The sequence below is a fragment of the Spinacia oleracea genome, chromosome 5 (genome assembly GCF_020520425.1).
Source record: "Spinacia oleracea cultivar Varoflay chromosome 5, BTI_SOV_V1, whole genome shotgun sequence".
In the NCBI taxonomy this organism is placed as follows: Eukaryota; Viridiplantae; Streptophyta; class Magnoliopsida; order Caryophyllales; family Amaranthaceae; genus Spinacia; species Spinacia oleracea.
In genome coordinates, this window is record NC_079491.1 from 104,903,503 (window position 1) to 104,924,830 (window position 21,328).

A 21,328-nucleotide genomic window follows, 5' to 3' on the forward strand; every position below is an offset into this window, starting at 1 on the left:
ACATCATAACGAATCTCGGCTCCCTCGGGAGTTGGGACTAAGGATACCTTTTTTCGCCAATTGGGGGGTGCATACGCCGCGCATGTTTCCCACTCGGTACTTGTGCAGGTAGTACACCTATCCCGAACCCAATCGCTCGCTCATTAGGTCCCTCTCGCCTGCATGCCCCCTTGGCTTGCACTTGCGGGTTGGCCTCTTGAGCGAAATTCGTCTGTTGAAGACACTACCTCGACCGGGGCATGTGTTGGATCTACGATAGAAGCGGTACCAAGCCAGGCGCAAAAAAACTACCCATAGAAGCCTATCATAAACTACGTGGCATATTTAATTTTCAAATCCATGTTTGTAATGTAGTTATGTGTAGCGAAATATGTGATTGTGTGTGGCAAACTATCCTAGAAAACCAACGACCTTAAAAATTGCCCAAACATTCATAGACTAATTTGCCAAAGAGATATACCGAAACACGTGTTCCGCAAACCCGAATGATCGCCACAAAATAAGCGACGCTCGGGATGGCCTGTAACGAATCCCACAAACGCTGTTACGCGTAAAGGACGTTATTAGGCAAGCACGCAAGTCGAAGTCGCATAAACAGAAGACAGAAAACGAGAACCAGCCAGGGACGAATTTTCAACGCCCCTGGCTGGGCGCCAGAATTTCTCACGCCCCTCGCTGGGCGCTGAAGTTGCTGCTTGGCCTTCTGGTCAGGCGCAGCAGCCTCGGTGCCCGCGCGAAAGGAAAATACGTAGCGCAAAAAAAAAATGTTCCTCAAAAGAATTGCTACGAGGGCGTAAGAAAAGCACTCGATTTCAAAAAGCGACTCGTAAAAAAAAAAATTAATAACTCTTTGTGTCGTTGTTAGGCCTCCAACGACGACAATACCCGGCACCAAAACCGAACGTGTTAATAACCATGAATGTCACACGGGCAAGTGTTTCGAAAATCCAAAGAATGACCAAAATAAAAAAAAACCCAAAAAGTGTACCGACAAAAGAAAGAGTGAAAAACCAATTTAGAGAGTCGAAGTCTAGACTAAGTAATGCTTGAAACTTTGGGAACCTAAAACTTTAGCTTATCTTATGCCTAGGACTGGTCCTGCCACTTGGTGCCGATCAGGGAATCAACGGTTAGTGCGTCTCGAAGATACATCGCCAACACCAGGTTTAGTAACTCCAAGATCCGTCCGTCGTCCCTCATTTCAAGGATCTCCGCTTCCCCAACCTCGATTCGCACCTTCAAACATATCCTTCAAAGATTTGCGAGACCAGATGGTCCAAATGACCCAACTTATGGGCCAACTGAAAATGGAAAATGAAGCTTTAGCGGCTGCGCAAGCCAAAAATGACCTCGATAACGAGAAGAGGATCGAAAAAATGGTCCTACAGCAAACCATGGGGAGCAAATACTTCTCTCTCGATTCTGAACCTTTTCCTGGAAAATTACCAGAAAAGTTCAGTTCATCCGACTTACCAAAGTTCAAAGCCACGGACAACCCCCGTGATCATCTACTGAGCTTTGTGAATACCATGAACTTGAAAGGCGTTGACAAGTCCATGTACTTACCTGCCTTTCCTTTGTCCTTGGAACCTGTGCTGCTCAAATGGTACTACCACCAGGACCCTAAGCTCTTCCCCACTTGGGAAGACTTTGTCAATGTCTTCATCAAGCAATACTCGTCGAACATGGACTTCCAAGTCACCATGTGCGAGCTGGAAGTTCTCTTCCAAAAGAAAAATGAGGGTTTCACAACCTACTTTGCTAGATGGAGGGACCAGGCGGCCCAGCTAATCAATAGGCCTCCCGAAACAGAATTGGTCCAAAAATGCATTGACAACCTGGACCCGGCTTACAGACAACACCTTAGGTACCTGGGACTTGACACTTTCAAAAGAGTTTATGATGTGGGAATAAAGATCGAGGACGACCTCGCCAAAACCATACAGAGCAAACCCACATATAAGACCAACACCTATAATCGGGGTAACACATCCCAAGCCCAAGAAGTCCATGCTGTAGAAGAAACTCCCGCCCGAAGAAACCCTGGAAGATGGGTCCGAGACCGAAAGTTTGCCCCACTCGGGTCAACTTTGGTTCAAGCCTTTGAAAGACTAACCAATCAAGGAAAGTTGAGATCTATAGGCCCCACCCGTGACCCTCCTGTCAAAAGCAAATATTGGGTCGAAGGTACTTACTGCAAATTCCATCAAGGAAATGGGCATGACACTGAAAACTGCTGGAATCTGAAACATACGATCCAGGACATGATAGAGGATGAAGTAATACCTCTCCCTAACGTTGGCAAACCCAACAACAACAAGAGCCCACTCGGCTCTTGTCACATCTCTCTCGACCAACCAGAGAATTTCGACTCCACGGTGTATATTACACCTCAAGGTGCACCACTCGATGTGGTCCCTATGGATCGAATCGAGAGGGAAGTGTGCAGTGTGTGGAATGATGATGCTGAAGATGTTTACCTATCTCAAGTCTCGGGCCAGGACTTCTTCACTGAAACTTGGCCCGGGTATGCTCTCATTGACACCACCCCTCAGGAGCCCGAGGTCGACAACCTCACCCGATCCGGAAGAATATACCAACCGGATATTCACCCACCTCCTATGGACGACATCCCGGTTAGGCAAACTCCTGATAATGGACGGCACGCCACCGTCGCGGAAGTCATTGAAAATCCTCTCCTGAAACAACTAAAAAGAACCAAGGCTGAGATTACCATCTGGGATCTTATGTGTACTTCAAAGGAACATCGCGAAAAGCTTATTCGCTCACTTGACCTCATCTCAGTACCTACAGATATCACACCTGACTCATTGGTTAGCCATGTCACGAGAGATGCCGGGGAAAAGGCCATAGTTTTCACTGATAAAGACTTACCCAAAGAGGGGGGTGCTCACAATAAAGCCCTTTACCTAGTGGTTGGATGCAAAGGACAAAACATCCCCCTATCGCTCGTAGATAATGGTTCGGCGGTTAATGTCTGCCCATTGCGAACCGCCCATTGCTTGGGGCCAGGAAACGATGACTTCCAAACCTCCACGCAAGGGGTACGAACTTATGATAACTCCCGAAGGCCTGTATTGGGAAAAATCAACCTTACCATACAAACCGGGCCTGTGGCACGCACCACGGAGTTTCAAATAATCGACATCAAGCCCACTTTCAACCTCCTCTTGGGGCGACCTTGGCTCCATGACTTAGGAGGTGTGGCTTCTACCTTGCACCAAATGGTTAAACTTAACCATAACGGGGTAATACTAGAAATCCGCGCCCCTCCTCTCGACGTCAGTTGTACTATGGTTGGAACGGCCGAAACTGCAGACGACCTTTATGGGTTTCAAATGGAAGAAACAATCCAGTTCATCGAAGATTATGATCCAGCATTCCTAGACCCGCATGCATCCCGAGTCATCCCTAGAATGCTGTTAGCTCAAGGCTATTTTCCAGGAACCCCATTGGGCATAAGGAAGAAGGAATGCAGATTCCATCCTTTTCCCGAAAAATCTACTCCCTTTGGCTTAGGTTATGAACCAACGGAGGAAGATATTGCTGACCGCCTATCTAGGCTACGCCTTAACAAAACCAAACAAACCACCCTCCTTCCCCCATATTAAAGGACCCTTAACGGGATGTTCATTCGGGAAGGAGAAGAACACCCATGCTGTGATTTCCCTGAACCCTTCGTTCAGGATGGCTTGCTAAAACCCGGATTTGAAATTTTCCATGACTGCCACACCTTGGATGAGGCACCCCACCTCACCAAGACTAAAACAGCTGAAATATTGGACAACCAGGCTCTATGGACATTGTTTAACGAATCGAGGCCTATGGAGGACGAGACTGTGATGACTACCCTAGCTTTACAAGATGAAGGTTTCGATCCAACCCGGTTAATCTCTCCTGCATCAACACTAGAAGAGGTCGAGAACGGATGGGTGAAGACATATCAGTGGGTCAACGCAAAAGGAATGGAATTCAAGATGAGTACCGGTGAAGGACCGAAGTTTTATGAGACTAAACCCCAGGCTTGAGCCACATAGAGCACCATTAGTAAAAAGCGCCTAGTAGTTCTTTAGATTGATATAAAAAAATAATAGAGACTTTAGATGGTCCTAAGGCCCTTTAGAATATGGGTCAGTTTTATTTCAGTGTGTTTTCCTTACTTTCCGAATCAATAAAGGCGTAATATTTCTCCTAAAAATTTTATTCTAACACTAAATAAACACCAAATGTACTTGCAAAATACAAAAATAAAGAGGCGACCCACTCTAGGCCCAACAAACAAAGCCCACTCGGTTTTGAAATAGTGCCATGGGAACCAATTCCCGAAACCCACAAAATAAACCACACTATCCCATTCATATCCCCAAAACCTAAAAAGCCAACCAGTGTCATCATAAGAGCCAATCCATGCAACCCAAAATCAAAGGAAATCAAAAATTTAAAACAATGCAAATGTTACCAAAAAAAAAAAAACAGATTCATAAAACATAGATTCTATCATACCCTTCACTAACAACCCACCTCCAAAGCCTACACAAAGATCTTCATAACTTCCGCACCCTAACTCCATTTTCAAAACTGTTTCAAGTCACCAATAGAAAAAATTAATCCAGACAAAAGTGCATTTCACGCTAACAGTCAAAAAAGCCTCCAAAATAGCCTCAAAATTAACTTTAAATACGAAGCACAATATCAAGGCACAAAAAAAGGGGAATAGAAATAAACGCAAGAACATGTGAAGCAAAGCGTCAAAAATTGACCGCCCAAGTCATTTTCAGCGCCCAGGGCTGGGCGCCGAAATTTCTGACGCCCCAGCCCGGGCGTTGAAACTCTCTGCCTGCCAAAAGTTTTCTTCTTGAAAGTGCTCGTCATTTTATCCGCACACAACGGAAAAATAACGAACACTTGGGGGGTACAGTACGTATCCAAATAGGTTTACCAAGAATATAGCTATACAAATTAGTCGAATTTTACGCAACCTATGGCAAAAAAACGGCAGATGAAAATAATGATAAATACTTCACTCATTTGACCAAATTAAGTAATATGTTTCCACTTCAGGACATATCTACCGAAATCCGGCATACTAGAACTTATTCTAAAGCTAGAACTACGCGCGACCTGATTCTGACAAGATACGTAGGCAATCCTTACCAAGGATTCGGTCCAAATAAAAAAATAATATATTCTTTGCAAAAAAAGTGTTAGACATATAAAATACATAAAAAAGAGGAGAAAAAAAAAATAAATGAAAACTAAAAATACGCCTTTATTAAAATATAATAAGAAGGAAAACAGAGTGCTAAAAATAAAAACAAACACGACTGAAATAAATAGAGGGCACCTACAACCTAGCAAGAACTACACTACTCTAGTTCTTCTGGATCATCAAATAAAGTCTTGTGGAGGGCAATATTCGCAGGATCCACTCCCACAGTTCTCTGCGCTGCCCCAGTGTCAATCTCCATAAGAACCGGCTCCTGGACACTAACTTCCAAAGATGCCAAGGCTTCAGAAACGTTCTCAGTTATAGCCCGCTCAGCCTCGAGGGCACAGGCAATGATGGGAGAAGGATTATTATCATCAACTAGACTAGCCGCTGTTTCTACAGGCGGCTGAGCCTTCCTAACCCATACATTGTTCCAGCGACGATCTCCGCGAGAGCTTGCATTTCTTTTAACAACAGCAGGCCCCTTCATGTTAGGCATCTTTTTAGGCCTGAAACTGGAACGGGGAGGAACTTCCTTTCGCTTTCGATCAGGACGAGCTTTCACAGTCTTAACACTATAGGTACGAGGTTTGGCAGAATCAGGACCCTCATACTTAACACGAATACGAGGTATCAAAAGCTCAGCCGGCTCCCCATTACGAGCCTCGGTCCTCACATCTTTGTCATCGGAGCTCATCCAAAACTTGTAGTTTTCAGAAAGACCCACAAAGCCATTTGTAGCTACGGCCCAACGCGGGAGACCATCATAATACTTGGCCCACGCTAGGACCCGTGTTTGTGAAAAGGCCGCTACCTTAGGTGGTACCGTATCAAAAAAGGGGATAGTCTGCCTTAAACCATATTGACGCATGACTCGGTAAGGGAAAATATAAATGGGACGAGATAGCCCCAACAAAGAAACATAAACCGATACATCAGACCCCCCTGTCATAGTAGTCAAACCTCACCATGGTACCACCCACTTAATAGAACAAATGCCATAAGTAAAAAAGGAGGTCCATTTGGCCTCGTCCTGGCCTTGGTGCAAGTATTTTCGGTTACCCAAAGCTATAGGGCGATAATGTTTAGGATCGGCAGGAGCTTCCAAAAGTCTAAGCCGTTCCGCAAGCCAAATCTGCAAAAACAGGTACGATCGAATCAAAAGAATGAAAAGAAAGAAAAAATGGTTCCTGGGGCGCAGTTTCAACGCCCAGGACCAGGCGCCGAATATTCCAGGGCCCAGCCCTGGGCGCTGAAACTTAGCCCCAGGCAAAAAGAAATATATGCAAAAAAAACATACATGTGCGCAAGGAAAAGATCGATTACCTACAGCAATAGGGGGCTCCCCTTAAAATATTCAGATTTGGCGCCCTTCTTTAGTTCATCCGCACTCAGCAAAGTCTCAGCAACAACCAACGGCATAATAGAATAGCAACTTTCCATCTAGCTAATCAAGGGGATCAACCTTATGTCACCGAACTCACCATTATTATTCGACAGTAAATAATGATTCAACAAGCAAAATACAAGGGCTCGAATGTTCAATTTTTGTTCGGTCATATTCTTACTAGGCCTAAAGTGATGTTTTACAAGTTTCGCCAAGTTAACCTTATCATCTACAACAATTTCAGCAAACATGTTATCATCTAGCCCTAGGAAAGCCCTTATGGTTGTTTTACCCTCTTCAACGGTGCCAAGGGTAACAGGAGTAGCATTAGTAGGATAACCAAGGATCGCAACAAATTCATCATGCAAAGGACATATTTCATTGCCCCGAAAGGCAAAATCATGATGATCGGAGTCCCAAAAGCTTAGGGCAGCATGCAGAAAGTTATAATCAATATTAATTTGTTGTAAACCTAAAAGTGCCTCTAAGTGGTATTCTTTTAACAAAGCTTTTTCTGTGGGAGTAAGCGCCCGCAGCCAACGCCTAACAGTCCGTTGGAGTGAGAAAGTAGGGATCGACATGGCAAAAGTAGTGAATAATTAGAGCACAGCAAAAGGAGAGAAAGAATTTGAGAGTGGTGGAAAATAAGGACGTATCTAGCCCCCTATATATAGCTGAACGCACCCAATGACATCCTGATCCCATTCGGAAACGTGTTAGGAAATCCGAAAATCAAATATTACCAGGAAAGGACTTTCAGCGCCCACGCCTGGACACCGAAATGTTTAACGCCTGAACTTGGGCGCTGAAAATGCAGCCCAAGGCCCAGATTTCACAAAACACGGAACAGGAAAGGACTTAAGACCGTGTTGCTAAAACACGAGGCCCCATTGCAAGTAGGATCAAGCCCAAAGCACCTTTAGTTCCCAAATAAGCAAGAAAAAATAATAACATTAAAACTTGGTCGAAACTTAGAATCGTCTCAGAAAATGCTTATGTACACTTTCAAAAAAAAGCAAGTTAAATATCATGGTCATTCTTCGAAACACCAAAAATATGTGTCGTCCAGTCATTGGTTTTCCAAATAAAAATGTTTGTCTATCAAAGGGTTAATCCGGGCCAAGCTAAAACCGGATGTCGCCTGAAAACTAAAGTCGCACTCCACGGCTTTGCTAAAGTAGCACACTACTATAGAAGGTCGTTCGCACATACGAGCATGACCCCAAACATGATTACAAGATGCGAAAAACAACCGACGAGCCCCAGTGCTTGGGGGCTCGCGAAAAAATAGACTCCAAACGAGGAGCGCGCGATCAAAATCACATTCCCGCATTGCGCAATACACCATATCATGTTTGGATATCTCAAAAAAGAACAACAATAGGTTCGACCTCATCGAAAGGACATCACTGAAACTTGTGCACGGTCCTCTGATCAAAGACCAAGTCGAGCCGTAAAGACTAGCTCAAAATCACAAAAACGGACGGTCGCAAGACAAAGATCCATCTGAACACGTTGTCAGCCCACGTTCAGGTTACAACTAAATTCGAGCACCCCTCGAAAGAATTCGCTCTTGCAAGAAGGAATAAAAAGAAATTCTCAAAAGAAATCACAAAGAGCCAAAGAAATAGGAACTTGCCCATCTTCAGTCGGCAAGATCGCGTCACAAACCGCGCGAGTTCCCAAATAGAAAAGAAAACGAATTCAGGGACGTCCACCCTCAGCGGAGAGGGCTCGCCCACCCTCAGCGGGCGGGGTCTGCGTCACTAGCCGCGCAGGTCCTCAGTTTTCGAAAAAATAAAGTCTTCAAAATTAAGACTACGTCACAAACCGCGTAGGTCCTTATTTTCAAAAAAGCAAAACAAATTTCAAAATAGATTCGTCCACTTCTATCGGACGGGGTGTCCACCCTTAGCGGACAAGGTTCGCCATCTTTAGCCGGCGGGGTCTACGCCACAAACCACGTAGGTCCTTATTTTCAAATTTCAAAAAAAGATTCGTCCACTTCTATCGGACGGGGTGTCCACCCTTAGCGGACAGGCTCGCCATCTTTTGCCGGTAGGGTCTCCCTTAAACCGCGCAGGTCTTTAGTCGCTGCAGCGATAACTTTTGCTGGATTTTCCTTCGTTTTACGTCCTATAAAAACAAGGGTGCTGGATTTTCCTTCGTTTTACGTCCTATAAAAACAAGGGTGCTGGATTTTCCTTCGTTTTAAGTCCTATAAAAACAAGGGGGTTTTCTCGTTTAGCTAGCCCTAAAAATGAGAATCTTCAAAAAACATTTTTACCTCGTGATTGGGCTTGGCCAGGCCCAATTACACTTTCTAGATTTGATTTCGAAAACATCTGTAGTTACTCCCAATGACAAAATGAGGGAGTTTCTACGCACCTTTAGATCCTTCCAATGACAAAGTAAGGAAGTTTCTATACTATCAGTTGACAAATCCCAATGACACGTGAGGGATATGTCGACACTTCAAGTGATGACCCTTAAGTCAAATGTTATCACTCGGGGGCTCGTGAGACCCTCGCAAAACAGGTCACATACACCATGGCTTGTGTGACGCACTCCGTCTAATACTTTGACCATCGTCTTACTCCAAGACTCGGTTAAAGTGGGGGCTAACTGTAGACACCTACTTTTGTCCCCATTCCCGCAAGGGAAAGGTTCGATGATGAAAGCATAAAAACTCCACTTGACAACGCATCTCCTATAAAATAAACGAATCTCGATTCCCCATTTCATTTCACCCGAAACCTGCTATTTATGGAAACCTGCTAAAAATAGTAACTGCCGTAAAAGGTAGCTTCTAAAAGTGGCAAATCATAAAAGATAGAAACCTGTCAGAATTAGGTGTTGCATTCCAACATAAATCCTAAATGAGATAGAAAACTACGAGAATCCTATTCCTAATATGATTCAGAAATAAGAGTTACGTATTAATTGAAATCCTAACGAGCCTAGAGTTCGTAACGGGCCCGGATGCATTCCGTCACAAAATTGATACGCGCTAAAAGACTCGAATTAATCTCAAACTCTACGGATTTCAGGAATCCGAATCTGACTAAAGAAAACAGCCCAGACCCTATTTTCAACGCCTGGCTCTGGGCGCCAAAATCTTCGGCGCCCAGGCCTGGGCGCTGAAAATACCTGGGTACGTGTTTTTTCCTAATTCTTTGTGGATTAGAACTCTGCAATTCTATCTTTCCACGAACTCTTCCCTATAAATAGCCCCCTAAATTCGACGTGAAAGGACACACAACAACACACAATTATATTCTAAGTATTGACTCCAACCCTTAGCCTAAGCCTCTCGCTGCGAAACTGTTCACGCGTTCGGTCGCAATCGATCCATAAATCGAACAGAACGTTTCCTGTCCCATAATTGAGATTCGTTAAATGAAAAGGAGAAATAGCAAAGTCAAAGTGGTTAGTTTTCTGAGAACCGTGACGCACCTCTCAAGGGTGCGTCGTAATGTGTCCCTTTTCGATGATTTAACTGCTTTCCTCGCCCTTTTTATGAACTGTTAAACTAACCTAATCTGATTGTTCCATCACGCTTAACAAATATGATATTTTTGGGAAATCGGATTATCATGCTAGGTCCCTTAATGATATTTAAATCAGATAATCACGATCGAATTAGTATTATATGTTGCATATTGCTAAAATCAACTCATATTAGTTTAATAGTTAACGCATGTCCCTTCGATTATTTATGCTGAGCTAGTAAGGATATCCTGCCTCTGGAGTTATCGACGAGCGAAGTACTCCTCTTGGTAGTTACAGTCCCCCGAACCCTCAATCTCTACCTTGCGGGTGTATGTTGAGAGATCCCCACACCAGGGATCACAAGGGAACCTACGGCCGTCGTGGTCAAACATAATTGCACTCCCTTTATGTCACGATAACCGGGTTTTGTCAGTTTTTCTCATTGTCGTTAAAAACTGAATGCCGACTCCTATATTACTAGTCAATTGGGTGTATACTCACAGGAAATTCAATTACACTTGATTGAATAAAAAGAATCGTCACACCCACGAGGGACGAGGTCACGCATTAGCCTCGCGCTTTTTCGACCCCCTCACAGTGGCGACTCCACTGGGGATAGTGAATGAAATACTCGTGCTTGTAGGTAATCAAAATAGCCGAAGGGTGAAACGATCCTACCCCGCGTTTATTTCCCCATCAAGTTGGGACGACCTGAAAATCAGCATATTAATGTGAACGGGCAGAACATCATAACGAATCTCGGCTCCCTCGGGAGTTGGGACTAAGGATACCTTTTTTCGCCAATAGGGGGGTGCATACGCCGCGCATGTTTCCCACTCGGTACTTGTTCAGGTAGTACACCTATCCCGAACCCAATCGCTCGCTCATTAGGTCCCTCTCACCTGCATGCCCCCTTGGCTTGCACTTGCGGGTTGGCCTCTTGAGCGAAATTCGTCTGTTGAAGACACTACCTCGACCGGGGCATGTGTTGGATCTACGATAGAAGCGGTACCAAGCCAGGCGCAAATAAACTACCCATAGAAGCCTATCATAAACTACGTGGCATATTAAATTTTCAAATCCATGTTTGTAATGTAGTTATGTGTAGCGAAATATGTGATTGTGTGTGGCAAACTATCCTAGAAAACCAACGACCTTAAAAATTGCCCAAACATTCATAGACTAATTTGCCAAAGAGTTATACCGAAATACGTGTTCCGCAAACCCGAATGATCGCCACAAAATAAGCGACGCTCGGGATGGCCTGTAACGAATCCCACAAACGCTGTTATGCGTAAAGGACGTTATTAGGCAAGCACGCAAGTCAAAGTCGCATAAACAGAAGACAGAAAACGAGAACCAGCCAGGGACGAATTTTCAACGCCCCTGGCTGGGCGCCATAATTTCTCACGCCCCTCGCTGGGCGCTAAAGTTGCTGCTTGGCCTTCTGGTCAGGCGCAGCAGCCTCGGTGCCCGCGCGAAAGGAAAATACGTAGCGCAAAAAAAAATGTTCCTCAAAAGAATTGCTACGAGGGCGTAAGAAAAGCACCCGATTTCAAAAAGCGACTCGTAAAAAAAAAATTAATAACTCTTTGTGTCGTTGTTAGGCCTCCAACGACGACAATACCCGGCACCAAAACCGAACGTGTTAATAACCATGAATGTCACACGGGCAAGTGTTTCGAAAATCCAAAGAATGACCAAAATAAAAAAAATAAACCCAAAAAGTGTACCGACAAAAGAAAGAGTGAAAAACCAATTTAGAGAGTCGAAGTCTAGACTAAGTAATGCTTGAAACTTTGGGAACCTAAAACTTTAGCTTATCTTATGCCTAGGACTGGTCCTGCCACTTGGTGCCGATCAGGGAATCAACGGTTAGTGCGTCTCGAAGATACATCGCCAACACCAGGTTTAGTAACTCCAAGCTCCGTCCGTCGTCCCTCATTTCAAGGATCTCCGCTTCCCCAACCTCGATTCGCACCTTCAAACATGTCCATCGAAGATTTGCGAGACCAGATGGTCCAAATGACCCAACTGATGGGCCAACTGAAAATGGAAAATGAAGCTTTAGCGGCTGCGCAAGCCAAAAATGACCTCGATAACGAGAAGAGGATCGAAAAAATGGTCCTACAGCAAACCATGGGGAGCAAATACTTCTCTCTCGATCCTGAACCTTTTCCTGGCAAATTACCAGAAAAGTTCAGCTCATCTGACTTACTAAAGTTCAAAGCCACGGACAACCCCCGTGATCATCTACTGAGCTTTGTGAATACCATGAACTTGAAAGGCGTGGACAAGTCAATGTACTTACCTACCTTTCCTTTGTCCTTGGAACCTGTGCTGCTCAAATGGTACTACCACCAGGACCCTAAGCTCTTCCCCACTTGGGAAGACTTTGTCAATGTCTTCATCAAGCAATACTCGTCGAACATGGACTTCCAAGTCACCATGCGCGAGCTGGAAGTTCTCTTCCAAAATAAAAATGAGGGTTTCACAACCTACTTTGCTAGATGGAGGGACCAGGCGGCCCAGCTAATCAATAGGCCTCCCGAAACAGAATTGGTCAAAAAATGCATTGACAACCTGGACCCGGCTTACAGACAACACCTTAGGTACCTGGGACTTGACACTTTCAAAAGAGTTTATGATGTGGGAATAAAGATCGAGGACGACCTCGCCAAAACCATATAGAGCAAACCCACATATAAGACCAACACCTATAATCGGGGTAACACATCCCAAGCCCAAGAAGTCCATGCTGTAGAAGAAACTCCCGCCCGAAGAAACCCTGGAAGATGGGTCCGAGACCGAAAGTTTGTCCCACTCGGGTCAACTTTGGTACAAGCCTTTGAAAGACTAACCAATCAAGGAAAGTTGAGACCTATATGCCCCACCCGTGACCCTCCTGTCAAAAGCAAATATTGGGTCGAAGGTACTTACTGCAAATTCCATCAAGGATATCCTGCCTCCTGTCAAACAGCCCAGACCCTATTTTCAACGCCTGGCTCTGGGCGCCTAAATCTTGGGCGCCCAGGCCTGGGCGCTGTTAATACCTGGGTACGTGTTTTTTCCTAATTCTTTGTGGATTAGAACTCTGCAATTCTATCTTTCCACGAACTCTTCCCTATAAATAGCCCCCTAAATTCGACGTGAAAGGACACACAACAACACACAATTATATTCTGAGTATTGACTCCAACCCTTAGCCTAAGCCTCTCGCTGCGAAAATGTTCACGCGTTCTGTCGCAATCGATCCATAAATCGAACAGAACGTATCATGTCCCATAATTGAGATTCCTTAAATAAAAAGGAGAAATGGCAAAGTCAAAGTGGTTAGTTTTCTGAGAACCGTGACGCACCTCTCAAGGGTGCGTCGTAATGTGTCCCTATCCGATGATTTAACTGCTTTCCTCGCCCTTTTTATGAACTGTTAAACTAACCTAATCTGATTGTTCTATCACGCCTAACAAATATGATATTTTTGGGAAATCGGATTATCATGCTAGGTCCCTTAATGCTATTTAAATCAGATAATCACGATCGAAATAGTATTATATGTTGCATATTGCTAAAATCAACTCAGATCAGTTTAATAGTTAACGCATGTCCCTTCGATTATTTATGCTGAGCTAGTAAGGATATCCTGCCTCTGGAGTTATCGATGAGCGAAGTACTCCTCTCGGTAGTTACAGTCCCCCGAACCCTCAATCTCTACCTTGCGGGTGTATGTTGAGAGATCCCCACACCAGGGATCACAAGGGAACCTACGGCCGTCGTGGTCAAACATAATTGCACTCCCTTTATGTCACGATAACCGGGTTTTGTCAGTTTTTCTCATTATCGTTAAAAACTGAATGGCGACTCCTATATTACTAGTCAATTGGGTGTATACTCACAGGAAATCCAATTACACTTGATTGAATAAAAAGTATCGTCACACCCACGAGGGACGAGGTCACGCATTAGCCTCGCGCTTTTTCGACCCCCTCACACCGGCGAGCGGGTAATACCACACCAATGCCTTCGCCACGGCCTCCTTGATCACCTTGGCCGGGTCCCGTCCCCTGTAGTTGGACCCGGTTAAGTTCTTGTCCTCATTTCGGTAGAACAGGATTCCTGGGATCTGGAACCGGAGGCCTTCTTGGTCGTCAATGTCGGAAAGTTCCTTATACTCATACGGGGTAGGCCTTGCCGGAGGGACTAGTTCCGCATCCCGCCTCGTCACATTAAACACCAAGGATGTTTTTATACTTGACTGTGCCATTATAGTTTTTACTTTTTTTAGGCTATTTTATGGGAATAGTACTGTAGTAGTGAGAAATAATGGAGAGATAATGCGATTGGTAATTTCAGTTGTTAGCCGTACTTATAGGCAAGAAGCCAAGAAGGATTGCCTAGTAAATTTGTGAATTTTAACCAGTATTTGTGAATTTTAATTTTTTAATTCATAAAAAGTGAGTAAATGTATTTTATTTCGTGTTTTACTAAGAAAATAGTGAAGGATAGAAATAAATTTGTGAATTATAATGCAGCATATTTCTATGTACATGCAGTGGGAAGAGAGAGTGAAAATACTAACCAAATGTCCATGCAATTACGACTTAAATTCTGATTGATTCAACTAAATTTGACTAAAATTAATTAATCTAAACTTAGATGAACTTATCTTCATTGAATTAACTTATGTATACTATTACTCCCTCCGTCCCTTAATACGCGCACGGTTTTGAATGGACACGCTTGACAATGCACAACTTTGACCACCAATATATTTAACTACATATTATAAAAACTTATAAAAATATTACAAAAACACGACCGTTCGCTTTGTGCCACTGGTAAGCTTTGGGTTTGAACTATGTATTCTCGTATTCTTGTATTCTTGTACTCTTGTATAATTTGAATCTTGTATATGTGCTTATAGGTCGAGGAGGCCGACCCGGAGGATGTCCCCTATGCTGACAGGGTCCTTCGTTATGTGGACTCGGATGGGGAGCAGGTAAATCTTACTGTCCCGATGTCCTCTCCCTCAGAGCGGATGGCAGCCAATGCTCTTGCTAAGCATTATGCATCTGAGTGCTTCTGTATTTCGTGAAATGGTTGTAGTATCGTATATAGAAATTGACTTTGAATTTTGTATGTATGCAGGCGCCTCGAGCAAGAGTGCACCGCTGGATGCTCGTAATTGATTCCTTGAAGAAGCAGTGTATCAAGCTGACCAGGAAGCTCGCATGCAGAGATCGAGCTGGAGGTTTATCATTTCTGTGATGTTGGTATCTTGAAACTTCTATATAGATATCTCATGCTTGAATTTTGAACTTTGTACAGGAGCGTCGTCAGGGCCGTAGAGAGTTTGAGGATAGGGTTCCTCATATTGGTGTTTTGATGGAGCAGACCGGGCGAAACTTGGGTCAGGGCCCTGGCTCTAGTGCCGAGACTTCTCGGAGGCATTCAGATGTTAGTGGGAGGGATGTCCCTTGCTCGTCGTCACATGCCCGCATTATACAACACCCCTTAAGGGTAACACGTAGCGTCCATTGCTTTGTGCGTGCAAGTTATATGAACGAATCGCATAAAATTTAAAAAATTTATATTTAAAATTAATGACAAATTAATAAATAATATTAATTTCATAATTTTAGGGCGAAAATTCAAAAATTTATTATTCAATTGATTTCCGATTAACATGGATTCAAGTCTAGGTCATAAAAATTTAAAATTTATCATAAATTTACAATTTTTATGGTGGTTTTTAAACATAGGTATCTAATTAAATTATAATTAATTATGAAAATCAAATTAATTCTAAATTATTCTAATTTTCAACAAATTAATCATAATTACAAATTAGATTGCATAATTAACAAGGCTAGGCATTCAAACTTGTTAAACATATACAGTAGGTCAATCAAAAATTCAAGATTTATCAACAAGAATCGCAAATATTTAATTTAACATCTTAAATTTACGAAATTTTGCATTCGAAAAACTAAAACCTCCGAAAAGTCATAGTTAGGCTTCGAATTTGAGAATTCTGGGTTCGGCAGAAAAATATTAATTTTGTCAAAATTTTAGAATGCCTTTTACATGCGGAATTGACACAAAAATCACTCGATTTGGATGAGTAACGAAGAAACTGCCGAAAAACTGCGTACGTATAATTAAATAAACGCAATTTGCAATTAATTAACAATTACGAAAATTAATCACCCCTTTTAATTCTTGCAAATTTGTAATATTTAACCATGTTCATGCAATTTTAGATTATGAAAATAATAAGAGGCTCGTGATACCACTGTTAGGTTATGATACATATGACAATTCATAAATCATGCGGAAAAACCATATAGCCAGAAAATCATATTATTTACACATAATCATTTAGCATAGTTTAGATGCATAATCTTTGTTGCGTGCCTTCCCTAGCTGCGCCCGAACCGAACAAGAACAAGTCTTTAGGACTCCAAGTGTCGTCCCTCCGTAGATAGTCCAAAGCACGTCCGGATCCGCCTTAAGATTGACCAACTAGAATCGCCCTTAAGGTACTATTATTTTCGGCACTTTTATAGGCAATTGTGTAATTGAATTTTGCTCTCAAAAACTCACTTTGAATACTTGAAAACTCGTTGTAAATATGTGACCCTAGGCACCTATTTATAGAGTTATGGAAAAGGATTTGGAATCCTATTAGGATACTAATTTATTTAATTATAATCCTACTAGGACTCTAATTAAATAAACTAAATCTTTTAGGATTAGATTTAATCATATGACGAATCCCGGTAGCCTTAGGATTCGAGTAACATACTTCGAGTAATACGCTAGCACCGCACGCAGGCCTTGCGGCCACGCACAGCGCCAGCCCACTCGTCGCAGCCCCGCGCGCGCGCCCAAGCTTCGGCTGGGCCTGGCTTTTGCGCTGGGCCTGGTCGTATGCTTGGCGTGTGGTTGTTGCGCTTGGCTTGCTGGGCGATGGCCCGGCTTCGCGCTGGGCCTTCGTCTGGCAGGCCTCTTCCGATGCTAATTCGTACGATGCGCTTCCGATTAAATTCTCGATTCCGGAATTCTTTCCGATACGAACAATATTTAATATTTCCGATTCCGGAATTAATTTCCGTTTCGAACAAATATTTAATATTTCCGTTTCCGGAACTATTTTCCGATTCCGATAATATTTCTGATTCTGACAATATTTCCGTTTCCGGCAATATTTCCGATTCCGGCAATATTTCCATTTCCGATAATATTTTCCGATACGTACCATGTTTCCGTTTCCGGCAACATCTACGACTTGGATAATATTTATATTTCCGATACGATCCATATTTCTGTTTCCGGCAATATCATCGTTTCCGGAGTATTCATTTCTTGCCTGTGACGATCTCAGCTCCCACTGAAACCAAGATCCGTCGATTCCGAATATCCATAGTTGGAGTATTTAATGCCATTAAATACTTGATCCGTTTACGTACTATTTGTGTGACCCTACGGGTTCAGTCAAGAGTAAGCTGTGGATTAATATCATTAATTCCACTTGAACTGAAGCGGCCTCTAGCTAGGCATTCAGCTTACTTGATCTCACTGAATTATTAACTTGTTAATTAATACTGAACCGCATTTATTAGACTTAACATTGAATGCATACTTGGACCAAGGGCATTATTTCCTTCAGTCTCCCACTTGTCCTTAGGGACAAGTGTGCATTTCCTAATTCCTTTGTCGCTTGATGCTTGCTCTTGAACATAAGGTAAGAGTTGTCATCCTTATTATGTCCAGAGGTGTTCCTCGGTTTCAGAGTTCAACTGATCAAATAAACAGATAATCATAGCCTATGATTCATCCGAGCACGGCCATGCATTTCACAGTTTCTAGCTCTCCGAGTGGCCTTGTACAACTTTTAAGCATCTCATCCCGATTTATGGGAGGACAATCCCAATCTTGCGATCTTGAGATTAGACTTCGTTTGATAGGTGATTACCTGAGCGTTGCCTTTATAGCCTCCTTTTACGGTGCGACGGTTGGTCAACGTCAAAGCAACCAGTTCTCAAACAAGTAATCTCAAATCACTCAGGTATTGAGGATTTAGTGTCTAATAATTTTAATGAAATTTACTTATGACAGATTTTCATCTCTTACAGTAAAGTTTCATAGGTCTTGTCCGATACTAGTCTTCCCAAAGTAAGTATCTATGCAAATGATTATGACATTGCCATGTCCACATAGTTCAAGAAACAGAACTACTATTCATCTTGCATTCTAATCGTCTAACGTTTTCTATGCGTCCAATTTTATAGAAAACTCCGACTAGGGACCATTTTCAACCTTTGACATTCAAGTTCACTTGATAGGCATTTCTTAGTCACAGGACTGGTCCTGACAGTCTATCTTGAATATATCGTCAAATTGAAGGGACTCATCATTTAATACTAAACCAAGATTAAATGGAATATGAAAATACATTTCATATATGATAAATGTTCAACCCCTAATGTTTTACAACCATGGGCCTCGAACCCATCTTTAAAACATTTCATGGAATTCAAAGCTATGCTTGATTTCCAGTGCTACAATGTGAGTGTTGCTTCTCACTTGTTGCATAGGTTTAGTTATCATGCTTTGCCAATCTTAATATCTTTTTCATCGAATGATATTCGAGATAGGATGATAAGATCTTTTGAGTTTGTTTATTATGTGATCTAGTCGTTCTTACTTCGATAGTGGTTCTACGCATTTTGCAATGAAGAGCCATCAAGTTAGCAGACATGTGATCCACCCAAGTTCAATGAAGAACTCATTAATATAAACAACTCTGTTTTATTGCTTCTTAGGCAATAAGTACTTTTACTTCAACTGTTTAGGTTGCTAGTGATTCTTTGTTTGGATTTACGTATCCAAGCAGTTCACAGACATGTGGAAGACTTTCCAGCTGTATCTTAGAACATAGAAATTAATATTTTAATTTCCCACGCAACAACTCATGGTCTCCAACCCATGTTGCCATTTTCAAAACACGATGCTCTATAGCTCGTCCTTGCCAATGGTTAACTCCAAGGGAATCTTGCTTGATCCTTTGCCAGTGTTTTATGCGTGTAGCATCAATATTTAGCATATCTTTATTTCCATGAATCAAGAACTATTCCTATGTACCTTTTTAAGTACCATAAGTTTTTCTTGATCTCAATCTAGTTGATCTTTACTTAGATCAATAGAGACTGGTATATTTTCGTCATGCCTAAAGCCATACGATACGTTTTTGGCGATCCTCATATTATATCATACATGATAAATTCTTTTGCAGAATAATTCCCAATTGAATTCTATTCATGTAACTTTAGCTTATCTAGTTTCAGTAGATACTAAATCCAGCTAAATTCTTTGACATATAATATAGGTTAAGAATCTTATTTAGATCCTTTGATGTTTAACTTAGTAAATGCTTATACATAGTTCAAACATCCTTTACTTAGATTTATTCACATGGGTCGACTATCTCCAATGGAGTCTTTCGTGTTTGATTTAGTAAATGCCATTACTTAATCCAAAACATTAATATAAGATCTTTGTAAATAGATCTTTAATACCCAGTATGTACTAAGTTTCGCCTTGGTCCATCATTGATGAATAATTTCAAATCTAAGTCATTAGCATTTGAATGTTATTTCACAATAGAGAGATATGTGTGTGATACACACATGACCAATCAAGTTTTTATGTACTCCCACTAAACTTCTTATATATCTATAAGAATCATGTACATTTTATGAAACTAAAATACTTATTAGTTTCACTAAAATACAATTCCAATTCCCAATTGCTTGCTTAAATCTATACTTAGATTTCATAAGCTAACATTCATTTCAAGCATTATTTGGATCCACAAATCCTATGACATACCATGTACATAGTTTCTTCCAACATTTGACTGAGGAATACGTTTTGTCATCCAGTTGTCATATGTACCAATATGCAATCATTGCTTGAATTATAGACTTGAGCATTACGATTATGCATGAGGTTTCAACACAATCCATGCCATGAATTTGCTTGTAACCTTTAGCAACTAATTTAGCTTTGTGTGTGAACACAATTCCATGTTTGATGGTTTAAAACAAACTTGCAACCAATAGGTGTGAAACTATTCTTGCAAATCAACAAAATTTCAATTTTGTCATCAAAACATTGGTTATGTTTTATGGCCTTTAACCATCTAAAACATTTGAGTCTATATATAGCCTCTAACCATTTTAGGGAATCTGGGTTTCGTCATAGCTTTCTTACAGGTCACAAACTCATTAATCTACATGATAATAGTTTGACTGCAAGTTGTAGGTTTCTTCACTATCTAATGGAAGAATCGCATAGCTTCAATGACCTGAACTCCATGTTTCTTCACTATCTAATAGAAGAATCTCATAGTTCCAGTGACTTGAACTCTATGCCTACTAGGGTATAGAACATCAAACAATAGAATATCAATAGCCACTTGAAAGTCCTTTGAATATCCTGTTCTCCTTGAAGCACTTGTAAAGTCTTCTAAGAGATGTCTATTCTTTAAAGCCACTTCTAAAGTCCTTAAAGAATAAGTTCGGATTTTCTGAAGCACTTCGAAAAAGCCTCCGGAATGTCCGTTTATGTTTGTTGTTCGCCTCGAAGACTTTCGAGGTCTATTTTCTCCCACTTGTCATTTTGGAAACGAATCTCCAAAAGGACATTATTTCGAGCAAACAAACATTATGTTCTCAAAAATTCGTGGTAGAAACAATACCCTTGTGTCTCATTTGAATAAATCACAATGAAACATATATCTATACTTGGGGCCTTAGTTTGTTGAATAACAAACACTAAGCTCCCACTTAGTTTAGGAACTCTTTAGATATATTATGAAAAGATATTTTGAAATTACTTTTCAATAGCTTTGACGAATTTGGTTTAGTTCGGTGGTAGTTGAGCATTTTGTTTCAGAAATTATAGGAAAAGTCTTTATGATTCATCATTAATCGAATCAAGTATTAATTGACTTCGATTATTCCAACTAAGATATGCCATATCTTATGGACCTAGATTGTGAAATTACAACACACAATCATTAATGATCATATTTGGTCTCAAGTAATCATCAACATGATCTAACCTAGATCTTTATGATTTCTTGCCAAGTGGATTTTATGCTTCTGAATCTTTTAACTAGCCAAACAGATTCAACTTATATCACATTTGAG

At 41.7% G+C, this 21,328-nt stretch overlaps 1 protein-coding gene across 1 annotated transcript in view; it reads right to left on the reverse strand.

Moving 5' to 3' along the window:
• Positions 1 to 14,373, reverse strand: part of LOC110799775 (benzyl alcohol O-benzoyltransferase-like) — a 30,236-nt gene extending 15,863 nt beyond the window's left edge. The window contains exon 1 of the mRNA XM_056828852.1: positions 14,103 to 14,373. Within this exon, the coding sequence (XP_056684830.1) occupies positions 14,103 to 14,373 (271 nt within the window). The remainder of the gene's footprint in view (positions 1 to 14,102) is intronic.
• Positions 14,374 to 21,328: the final 6,955 nt, after the last annotated feature.